This window comes from Capricornis sumatraensis, chromosome 5 (assembly GCF_032405125.1).
Source record: "Capricornis sumatraensis isolate serow.1 chromosome 5, serow.2, whole genome shotgun sequence".
Lineage (NCBI taxonomy): Eukaryota > Metazoa > Chordata > Mammalia > Artiodactyla > Bovidae > Capricornis > Capricornis sumatraensis.
The window spans coordinates 90623694-90636501 of NC_091073.1; the positions used below are offsets into that span (position 1 = coordinate 90623694).

The following is a 12808-nucleotide window of genomic DNA, read 5'->3' on the forward strand; positions in this document are numbered from 1 at the left end:
GCAACACTGACAAGACTATGGAAAAGACCTGAAGGAGGCATGAAATAAAGGAAGGAATCAAGTTTACTTCTCAGACATCCACCTTTAGAAGCATCCCTTCATCCATTCACATGAGCCAAAGAAAAAAAAAACACCATCTCTCACTCATGATGTTTGCTATCTAGCAAGGAGATAGGATGTGGGATGGATGCTGAGTTCCCTGTGGACCTGTTCATTTTAAGATACTTTGAGATGATCTGGGTGGAAGTCTAAAAGCCGGCTATAAATGAGACCGGGGATGAAGATAGAAACTGGAAAACTGGCAAATGATGAGGTCATGCAAAGAGAGGATTTCAAATGAGGAGAGGGCTGATGAGAGAAATCTTACAGACATCAATATCTGCTAATATTCAAAGGAAGAGTGTGGCTGATGAAAAGGAGGTAGAAGGTATGACTGGGAAACTTGAGAGAGATTAATAAATAAGTAATAATGTTATTCAATTTAAAAACTTTACTGGGATACAATCTGGGGTAAATGTTTCTTAATTATCAGACTTTTGAGGAAATTACCTCCATTTAATTTGTGTAAGAGTAAGGGGAGAAGATGCTCAGAGGAGGGAAAAAAAAAAAAAACCTTTGTGAACATCTTTTCAGATTAAAACTAATTTTATCCAATATGTATAAGCAAAAGTCCTCTATCTGGCCTGCAGTTCTGAGAATTTTTAACATCTGGAGGGTAAACAGGTAAAATTTCATAAATCAAACAGGATGGTTATAGAGTATGGTCACAGCATACAAACAAAAAAATACCTCCTTTTCTGCAACTTAATTCCTCAGACGACCTTGATGACTTTAATTCTTAAGGTCTTTCAATATATACAGTTTTTCACTTCAAGGAAACAACAAACATTTCTGATTTGTTTTTTTCAGTGAATGTCTTTCAATGAGTCAGGCTAAAGAAACCTAATATAATTATTTTGGACTTTAGTTTTTAATAATAGCTCAAGTGATTTACATATATATTATTTCAATGGTTTAAATTTAAAAGGTAAAAATAAATTAACTCAATAGAATAGTAAGGACTGACTGCAACAATATATGCAAAAATAATGTGGAATACTTTCAGCACATTTTTGTTAAGTATCCATGTTGAAAACTAATTCTGTATTAAGCCACAATCATAAATAAGATGGGTAGACTGTACCCACATTGATGTCCTGGTGTGATACTGTATGGAATTTAAGATGTTACCAGTGGGAAACTGAGTAAAGAGTATATAGAATCTCTCCATATTATTTCTTACAAATGCACATTAATCTATAATTATCTTAAAAAGTTTTGTTAAAGATTGCTTAAAGAAAATAATCACAATTTATATTTGTATATTCAACTAATTTTAGGCAAAATTTTCATTTGTCTTTTCTAGAAATGTTTGTCTTACTTTTCTAAAACAGTACTAAATAATCAACTCAAATGTAAATTTACATAAACGATCAAGTAAGTTATTAAATCAACAAATTGAAAAATGGGAAAAATTCACCATCCAAAGAACTATAGTTAACCTCATGAGGCCTTCTAAAATACTGATTATAGAAACAATCTTAATGTCAAGCTAAATTTAAGTTAGATGCTCAACAAATGACAAATACAACTATATCTCCATTCTTGCTCAATTATTCTGAAATGAGAATTAAAAATAACCACACAAATTAAATTTTCACCAATTCAATAGATTGGAATCCAATAAGGTTGTGTACATGGATACAGAGTACAACTTCGATTATGACAAGAAAATCAACCATCTTCCCAAAGAATGCCTAAACTACATAGCTAAAACACATACAACAAAAACTTGCAGGTTCCTAACACTTGGAGAAATGAAAATTAACACAGACATCTGCCTTAGTTAAAGCAGCTCAGTATTTGTTCACAGCTGATGATCAGGGGCTTGTCAACTAACACAGCCTTAAACAAATCCCACTTTGAAAATACTCTTTCTCTACACAAAAGTCCTAATCTTTAATTATCTACATTCATTTTCCATTCAATCAGCATGTACTATCTACAGGATCTGGTGCTAGATGCCGGGTGAGTCAACAAGACATTACTGCTCCCAACACTTGTTCTCCAGTAAGGAAAGCCAAATACATGATAAAGAATAAAAGAAAAGAAATTCTATAATTTATGGCAGAATAAAATCAGGTCAAACTGAGATATAAGTACTAAGCAGTAGAACTGACAGTTTACAGAAAGGAGCAACAATCTAACAGGGCAAAGAGGGAGACTCAAATACCATTTCTCCCAAGAAGGGGGACTCGTGCAGTTTTGAAAAACGAGAACAATTAACAGATGAAGGGGAGAGAGAAACAAAGATGTGTAGGTAAAGAATCAGCAGAGTCAGATAATTATATGGATTTTCCAGTAGTCATGTATGGATATGAGAGGTGGACCATAAGGAAGGCTGAGCACTGAAGAACTGATGCTTTCGAGCTGTGGTGCTGGAGAAGACTCTTGAGAGTCATAAGGGCAGTCAATCCTAAAGGAAGTCAACCCTGACTTCATTGGAAGGACTGATGCTGAAGCTCCAATACTTTGGCCACCTGATATGAAGAGCCGACTCACTGGAAAAGACCCTATTGCTGGAAAAGATTGAAGGTAAAAGAAGAAAGGGACAGCAGAAGTTGAGAGGATTAGATAGCATCACCGACTCAATGGACATGAATTTGAGCAAATTCTTAAAAACGACAGAATGATCTCTGTTCATTTCCAAGGCAAACCATTCAATATAACAGTAATGCAAGTCTATGCCCCGACCAGTAATGCTGAAGAAGCTGAAGCTGAACAGTTCTACATAGACCAACAAGACCTTTTAGAACTAACACCCCCAAAAGATGTCCTTTTCATTATAGGGGACTGGAATGAAAAAGTAGGACGTCAAGAAACACCTGGAGTAACAGGGAAATCTGGCCTTGGAGTACAGAATGAAGCACGACAAAGGCTAGTAGAGTTTTTCCAAGAAAACGCACTGATCATAGCAAACACCCCTACACATGGACATCACCAGATGGTCAACACTGAAATCAGATTGATTACATTCTTTGCAGTCAAAGATGGAGAAGCTCTATACAGTCAGCAAAAACAAGACCAGGAGCTGACTGTGGCTCAGATCATGAACTCGTTGTTGCCAAATTCAGACTGAAAGAAAGTGGGGAAAACCACTAGACCATTCAGGTATGACCTAAATCAAATCCCTTATGATTAAACAGTGGAAGTGAGAAATAGATTTAAGGGATTAGATCTGATAGACAGAGTGCCTGATGAACTATGGACGGAGATTCATGACATTGTACAGGAAACAGAGATCAAGACCATCCCCATGGAAAAGATACGCAAAAAGGCAAAATGGCTGCCTGAGGAGGCCTTACAAATAACTGTGAGAAGAGAAGCGAAAAGAAAAGGAGAAAAATAAGATATACCCATTTGAATGCAGAGTTCCAAAGAATAGCAAGAAGAGATAAAAAAAAGCCTTCCTCAGTGATCAGTGCAAAGATATAGAGGAAAACAACAGAATAGGAAAGACTAGAGATCTCTTCAAGAAAATTAGAGATACCAAGGGAACATTTCAGGCAAAGATTGGCTCAATACAGGACAGAAATGGTATGGACGTAACAGAAGAAGATATTAAGAGGAGGTGGCAAGAATACACAGAAGAACTGTACAAAAAAGATCTTCATGACCCACATAATCATGAAGGTGTGATCACTCACCCAGAGCCAGACATCCTGGAATGTGAAGTCAAGTCGGCCTTAGGAAACATCACTATGAACAAAGCTAGTGGAGGTGATGGAATTCCAGTGGAGCTACTTCAAATCCTAAAAGGCGATGCTATGAAAGTGCTGCACTCAATATGCCAGCACATTTGGAAAACTCAGCAGTGGCCACAGGACTGGAAAAGGTTAGTTATCATTCCAATCCCAAAGAAAGGCAATGCCAAAGAATGCTCAAACTACCACACAATTGCACTCATCTCACACGCTAGTAAAGTAATGCTCAAAATTCTCCAAGCCAGGCTTCAACAATACGTGAACCATGAACTTCCAGATGTAAAAGCTGGTTTTAGAAAAGGCAGAGGAACCAGAGATCAAATTGCCAACATCCGCTGGATCATGGAAAAAGCAAGAGAGTTGCAGAAAAACATCTATTTCTGCTTTATTGACTATGCCAAAGCCTTTGACTGTGTGGATCACAATAAACTGTGGAAAATTCTGAAAGAAATGGGGATAGCAGACCACCTGACCAGCCTCTTGAGAAACCTATAGGCAGGTCAGGAAGCAACAGTTAGAACTGGACATGGAACAACAGACTGGTAACAAATAGGAAAAGGAGTATGTCAAGGCTGTACATTGTCACCCTGCTTATTTTAACTTATAAGCAGAGTACATCATGAGAAATGCAGGGTTGGATGAAGCACAAGCTGAAATCAAGACTGATGGCAGAAATACCAATAACCTCAGATATGCAGATGATACCACCCTTATGGCAGCAAGCAATGAAGAACTAAAGAGCCTCTTGAGGAAAGTGAAAGAGGAGAGTGAAAAAGTTGGCTTAAAGCTCAACACTCAGAAAACTAAGATCATGGCATCTGGTCCCATCACTTTGTGGCAAATAGATGGGGAAACAGTGGGTACAGTGGCTGACTTTATTTTTGGGGGCTCCAAAATCACTGCAGATGGTGACTGCAGCCATGAAATTAAAAGATGCTTACTCCTTGGAAGGAAAGTTGTGACCAACATAGACAGCATATTAAAAAGCAGAAACATTACTTTGCCGACTAAGGTCCGTCTAGTCAAGGCGATGGTTTTTCCAGTAGTCATGTATGGATGTGAGAGTTGGATTATAAAGAAAGCTGAGCACTGAAGAATTGATGCTTTTGAACTGTGGTGTTGGAGAAGACTCTTGAAAGTCCCTTGGACTACAAGGAGATCCAACCAGTCTATCCTAAAGGAGATCTATTCTGGGTGTTCATTGGAAGGTCTGATGCTGAAGGTGAAACTCCAATACTCTGGGCATCTGATGAGAAGAACTGACTCACTGGAAAAGACCCTGATGCTGGGAAAGATTGAGGTCGGGAGGAGAAGGGGACAACAGAGGATGAGATGGTTGGATGGTATCACCGACTCAACGGACGTGAGTTTGGGTAAATTCCGGGAGTTGGTAATGGACAGGGAGGCCTTGCGTGCTGCAGTTCATGGGGTGGCAAAAGAGTTGGACACGACTGAGCGACTGAAGTGAACTGAACTAAGAGATAATGGAGGACAGAGCAGCTTTGCAAGCTATACAGTCCATGGGGTTGCAAAGAGCTGGACATGACCTCGAGACCGAGCAACAAGGAATCAGCATGAACAAAGGCTGAGGGTTTTTGTCTGTAGATCACATGCACACGGACACAGCAAGTGGGTGAGGGGAAGGACAGGTCAGGAAGGTAGAAGCAGGCTGGGACTGAGTGCTACCCTGGGAGGGAGTTTAGATTTTACTCTCCAGTAGCTGCAAATACTGAAGGTTCAAAAGTTTTGAGAGAATCCCTCTGGCAGTGCTGACACAGGCAGATATCAAAGATGAGAAATAGACACAGGAACATCTCTGAGATGCCCAAATAAGCCATCCAAACTAGAGATGATGATCCAAACCAGAGAAACAGTGTGACCTCACCCAATCTCTTCTCTCTGAAAACAGTGGATTTTTTCCCAAAGTAATTTTTCATTTGTACCTTTTCTGTCTGTTCAATCTCTTCCCGTTGATTTGTAATTCACTGACTTTTTGCCCAAGGACTACCGACAAGCCAAAGCCTCTCCCTTACATCAAAAAGGAAAAAAAATGTTCAACTTCTTTCAGCCTTGAGTAGGATCCCATAACCATCTTCCTTTACCATAACCTTTCTTAGAAGAACGAGCTACAACCCACTGCTTCCACAGCGACACGGAACAAGTCCTAAATGCCTTCCCTGTTTTCGCTCCACCCTTCAACTGAAACCAGCTGTGCTCTCTAAGGAGCCAGGCTGGCCCTCTGCAGAAACAGAACATAGCCCAGAAGTCAAGACATGTCTCTCTACACTTTGCAACAACTGTTCTCTGCTTGATCCTGGATACTTCATTTTAAGTTGCATGCCAAAAAATAGACGGTTAGGAGGAAAATAACCAGCACATTAAGAAGAATGGTTCAAAGGGAGGATTTCATAAATTGATAAGATAAAATCTTACACAAAGATGGCCTGGTGGAGAATGACCACAGCTTAACAATATGAGAGATCCAATAGGTAGAAGTAAGACCAATGGACTAAAATTACTTGGGAGTATAAAAGGTAGAATTCAGTGCAATACAAGGAAGCACTTTTAAGTAGTCATTTTAAGAAAAGTCACCTGAAAATGTATAAAAATAAATATGTACAGAAATTAAGGACTACATGTCAGAACTGTCTAAAGCCCAATATCAGTACATGGTCTCTGGATAGGAAATCAGCCATCACCTGGGAGCTTGAAATGCGGACTCTCAGCCCCCATCCCAGACATTGAATCAGAACCTGCATTTATCAAGATTCCCTAGAGATTCCTCTGACATCAAAAAATTGGAGAAACAGTGGTTTAATGGAGTCTTGAAACTAGATGTGAGAGGGAGTTTATTAGGTCTTGGGGATCCCTTCCAAATACTAACTTATGGAAAGCAAAATTCATGAACTATTCTAGAGATCTATAGGCTGTTTCATCTAATCTCTGCCTACTAGGTCAAAACACTGTTTCTATGTTTCACAGTCTGACCTTTCATTAGTAATTTTTTAATACTTTAAACAGTGCTCAGCCAAAGCTTATTCAAATATTTCAAATGTTAACTTATTTTATAAACTTAAAAGATTTTGTTTAAAACTGAAGTAAGGCAGCTTAGAGTGGGACATTTACAACACAGCATCAAATAAACTGGTAAAAAGAAAAATGTTGCAGAAGAAAATGAGGGTAGGAAAAGCAAGATGGATGTCTATGTCTATTTAAAATGTTTTATCATGACTCCTAATCACTTGCTAATTGAGGGTTAGAATTGGCTCCAAGTTTTTAAGCAGCCAATTCAAATAGGGTGTGATATCTTCTAGAATGTGCATTTAAAATGCCATGATTAATATCCCTAGGCACACGTAAAATAGGCCCCGTTAAATACATTCAAAAGGTTGAATACAAGATTCATGCTTTATATAGAATTAATTGTAAGACTTTCTATTGTGTATTTTAGAATATTCTAATCAACTGCACTTACCAATATAATCACATTTTCTTTTCTAGACAGACCAAACAGTAGAGTGACTCAATGTTGATAACTCATAAAAATTTAAAGACAATCTCATCACAAATGAAATTCAAGAAAGGGTGAAAAAAATAGAAACTTACCAAATAGATTTCCTAAACTTGCATCCATTTTTATTTCAAATACTTGAGAAATAACATAGAATGTCAGTAAAAATACTGCCACAGCGACCACCAACTTTGCAGCACCTATATAAAGGGCAGAAACAATTGAACATGAACTTATGAGTGCACAGAACTTCGTATTATGCATTACCATGAAAAAGTATATGTGTATATTAAAGCTCCCTAAGACTATTAAATATCTAATAATACTTATTACTGGATTTTAATTTTACTTGAGTTACAACAAAAAGTATACCAACAATCAATTTGATTAACTTTGCTAATCAAGGAAGTATGAGATTGGCTAGCAACCTAGACACAGGACTCTTTTAAGTCATCTGCTGAGTTCTCACATGTAAAAAGAGATGACCTGCTATCAACTTCTGACTGACTACATAGAAGTATCATGACTAATGGAATACCAATACCAAGTATGTGGGATGACTCACTTCCAGTCCTTTTCAATTATAAAGGGCACTGCTAGACAGAGAGGACACAAAAACACTGAACCTTCTGGAGACACAAAGGCGACAGATGGGATGTCCACTCAGCAAGGAGTTCTCAAGTGAACTGTAGTGAGTTTACTGTCCTCTCCAACCCACAAATCTCATGGAGCACACAAGTACTCCTGGTATGGGGAACAATAATATCTCCCCTTGTACTTAACGCCGAAGTTTAAGACATGCCTTCCCCACTCCTGCAGGACTTAATTCAGCACCTACTTCATTTGCTTCATAAAATGGTCGCATGGTAAGCTCTGTGAACACTCTTAGCCTTCCACACCTATCTTTAACCATTTCTGAGTGCCTTACAAATAGCATTGCTGCTAACTAATTAACTGCTTAATATGAATCATCACTTGTCTTTCTCCTCCAGAGCTAAGCAAATCTTGCAAAGTGAAAGTATGAGAAAAGAACAGAAATGAAAATGACCAGAAAGGAACAGCATATTCTCACTCTTAGAATTTCAGAGACATCTCATTAGTTTATTCAGAAACAATATTAATATTTTTCTGTATAATCTCCATTCCCCTCTCAGGTTACTAAAATTTTCATTTACACTGATGTGAAGGATCAACAGTCATCTCACTATCGTTGAGGAAACAAAGTCCCCAAGTGAGGCAAATGTCCAAGATTACAGCTCTCTTAGCATCAGCACAAGAACAGGAGCCTGGGGATCCTGACACAGCCCAGTGCTTTCTCACTAACAGCAAAGCACCACGTTTTTCAGAGAAACTACCCAAACTCAACTTAATGGGTAAGGAAGAGGAAAAAAGAGCTGTGTTCATCCTAATTTTATAAACCTGAAATGACTGGGAATGCATCCTTACAGGGGAGGGAAGTGAATGAACTGATGGTAATCAGAAGGGCTTATGACGCTCTGTAAACATAGAAATGAGATGGCAAGGAGGAAGCCTAACTATTAATCAGTTCCCATCCCTGCCTCCTGCGCTGTACCTTCTCCCACTCCCAAAATTGCCTCCTGTTTTCAAGACTGACTACGGGTCATCTATGTGAAGAAATAAAGTTCCACTGGGCTTTGAACTCTTCCCTCACGGGGTCTAGCAGAGTGCCTTGAACATACTCTCAACATATGTAATACTCTCAACAAACATATGTTTGCTAAACAGATGAATGATTAACAGGTGGTATGTTCTTCATCATTTAAGACCAAGGGCTGGAAGATTATATGTCACATGACAGTCTAAACATCTCATTTTCTAAGCATCAGGGACATGTGCAAACAATCTTTCCCCATTCCTTAAAGTAGATATATGAAACCTTGGCTGTTCACTACTGAAATATTAGAACGGTTAAAACACCAAGTTCATAATATCCGAATGTTCCAGACTAAATGCCATACCAAACTAAACATAAGCCTACGTTAAACAAACCATCTACATTATATTTATAAATATATACATATATATAATATATATACACACAGCATTTACTGGGTGCCTACTACAGAGCTAAATGCTTTATAAGCGCAGTATCATTTGCACAGCCTTTCAAGATACTATTTTCATTTCACAAATAAGGAAACCAAGGTGAAAAATCTAGATCATTTGCCTACTAAGGTCACATAACTAGTTAGTGACAGAACTTAATTTTAAATCAAGACCTACTCAATTATAAGAAACCATGAAAGGAACTAGGATAAAACAAAAGCTCTAAGAGACAGAGAAGTTGGAGGTGGAGAAGCTAACTGGTAAGAGAATAAGCAAAAGATCCCTGAGAGAGGTAGGCAGGCGAACACCAGCAGCACCTCCATGAGGCTAGTTATGGACCTTCTATTGCAGAGGGCCTCCTCCAGAGCTGTCACTATCCACCTCTGGACTTGGAAGGGCCTACCCACAGCACACCACAGTTCCCACTCCACCCATGAGACTCCCTCTTCCTTTCAGCCATGGATTGCTCTAGTCCAAGAGGGTCTCTGTTTTTCATAAACCTAGAAACAAAAACTTGAGATATTTACTAATGTCTCACTGTAAGAATAATGGCTATAAGGATATTTCAAAGCAACCAGGATCTTTTTTTTTAATTAGAAGAGATTAATTAGTCTAAAAGCAATAAACTAACAAGCTAATCTTCCTATTCCTTCATTAATGGTAGTCCCTTTGAGACCAATACTAGGAAGCGTGCCAAACATAAAATCAGCATTCAGTGAATAATTATGCATCAATTAACCTTGGTATTAGTTGTCAGAATCAGAGAAATGGACTAGATGACAAAGCTGATTTCAACTAGAATGAATGCAGAATTATATGAGAAAGAGAAATTTGCTTTACTCTGGGCTTAAGTAATGTACTTTGAGATCTATACTCTTAGAGATGTTCCTTTTGTTTACTGATGAGATGATAATCAAAAGAAAGACTATTTTGATTTTGAGAAATGACAAGGTCTCTCCTAGGATGGACACACACTACTTAGTGGAAATGTCTATGCAAAATGTGAATGCCTTCTATGGCAGTGGCTGTGATGGGGTGCACGTACACACACATACATAAAACTAGGCGAACAAGCTTCATGTACAAAGACATAAACATTAAAAAAAACCTAACTTAAAATATTTAGCATAAATAATTTCAACAAAAGTACCCAAAAAAAACTTATACAGAAGCCACTAAAGATTCCATTTGTGATTTGCCAACTACCTGAAAAAGGTGAAAAGGCTAAATAATGATTTAGTTTGTTATATTCAGTTGCACTCAGTATAGAAAATGATTATTTTTTTATAATCTCATTCAGTCATTACAAAACAAGCAGGTTACACAAGAAGTCAAGTCATTCCTACTGAATTAAGCATCTTACCTGCTACCCTCATGGTTAGTTTTTCAGTCTCTGGCACTTTTCATTCAATCAGCTCCTAAAATCGAAAGAAAAGGCAAATATCGTTAGGTCTAGAATGAGCCTTCCTCCCTAGATTGAGTTTAATTTGGAGTGAATGTGCGTGCGTGCTAAGTCGCTCCAGTCATGTCCAACTCTTTGTTACCTCGTGGACTCACTCCATTACCTCCAGGCTCCTCTGTCCATGGGATTCTCCAGGCAAGAATACTGGAGTGGGTTGCCATGCCCTCCTCCAGGGGATCTTCCTGCCCCAGGGACTGAACCTCGGTCTCTTATGCCTCCTGCATTGGCAGGCAGGTTCTTTACCATAGCACCACCTGGGAAGCCCTTGGAGTGTATATATTAAACTAAATAAACGTCATGATATTTCTAAGTATTCTACCAATGTTAAAATTTAATGAAAAAACCCCTTAGCACTGGGCCTGTTTCCTTCCACTGGACCATAAAAGTTCCTGAGAGGAGGGTGTATCTAAAAGTACTCTGTCCCCCAGCTCCCTAACTGAAGGATCGCGGGAAAACCTGCCATCAGGCATGTGGACAGAAGATAATGTCTTCTTGTTCTCCGTGACTACCCATCTGTAACAAACTTTTGATATTTAGTTCCAACCCTTCAGTTTTCAGTTGAGATCCAAAGAACTTAAGCTGCTTATCTAGTCAGGGACAAATTACTTGAGAAATGGGGCGAGGATTTATGTCTGCTTGCTCCTGCTCCAGGGCTCACACCAGTATATGATGCCATTTCATTTTTAGTAGGACACAGTTCAGGTGTCACTATAATAAGCACTTATAGCAGAGGCACCAGGAAATAGGAAAGCACTTATCAGAAAGAGTACCAGGGTTCCTCTTCCCCTTCATGCTTTCAATATAAGTTTGTGAAAGAACATATTTAGACATATAGAATTGCCATTTTAAATATCCCTAGCAATTATGATTATTGACAGTGTATGTTATACATCAAATAAATTATAATTTTATATTATTCTAATAGCAACAAGAAGTAGGTACTGGAAAAAAAATCTGTGTATAGGTTTGTGTGTTTCCCCCCTAAGAAGTAACTCAAGATAGGCAAAAAATTTTTTTAAAAAATTAGGAAAGCAAGTACATGAGTTTGAAAGGAAATTTGTGCTGAAGGTCAGCTGGACACCTTCCACAGTTTACTCAATCTCTTGTACAGGAGAAGAATTCAAAAGAAAATTTTGATTAATAAAGTACACCCATAAAAATATATATATTTCTTTATTTTAGATTGTATTTTAACCCGGATGTTTCAATGTTGCTGTCTGATCGTGTAATTCATAGAATGGCTCAAATAAAACCAACAGCAGATCCTCGAAGGACGCTGAAAGGAAGTGAGACATCCAGTTTTCTTTAATTCACCAGTGTTTCTTATGTGAATTCACTTCCTTCTGCTCAATCTACCCTGAAGAAAGTATCAACACTTATACTAGTGCTGAACTGAGCATTATTGATTTCTTTTCCTTTATGAGTTATCCAAACACCTTCTATATAATAGGAAAAGTATATGTTATATATCTGTTTAAACAACTTACTTAGCCACAGGCCAGGAAAACATTAAAAGGAAACAGATACTGAAGTAGCCACAAGCCACCACATAAAAGCAGGGGGGGAAACTTGGCTTCTCAAATGAAGACCCCAACTAGTTATAAATCCTCTTTTGACTTCCAGCAAGCTAGAATACTATGTTCACAACACACACAACATGCCTTTCCTCCCAGCTAATACTGCAAAATATCCTCACTCTTATCTGAATGTGGCCTGGGATAATTTCTTTGGAGTATGATAAGCAGTTGAGCAGACACCGGCAGTTCTATTTCTTGGTTTCCATTACCTGCCAAGGAGGTCACACCTGTACAATTACAATCACTGCCTTATGTACTGCCCCTCATTTGGTTTGCCTAACCAGCCTGCTTCTAAACTTCCCACTAGTAAGACCACAATACAAGCAACTACAATGGTCTAGCTGAATTCATGTTTTCCATTGAATTTCTCAGAGAATAACATTTAATA

The 12808-nt window shown here is 38.2% G+C and overlaps 1 protein-coding gene across 1 annotated transcript in view; it reads right to left on the minus strand.

The window, feature by feature from the left end:
* The window catches only part of FAM3C (FAM3 metabolism regulating signaling molecule C), a 53461-nt gene that overhangs the window by 27134 nt on the left and 13519 nt on the right, over window positions 1-12808 (minus strand). The window contains exons 2-3 of the mRNA XM_068972636.1: window positions 10745-10799; window positions 7410-7514 (exon numbers count right to left, since the gene is read on the minus strand). Of these exons, the coding sequence (XP_068828737.1) occupies window positions 7410-7514; window positions 10745-10757 (118 nt within the window). The 5' untranslated portion in view covers window positions 10758-10799. The remainder of the gene's footprint in view (window positions 1-7409; window positions 7515-10744; window positions 10800-12808) is intronic.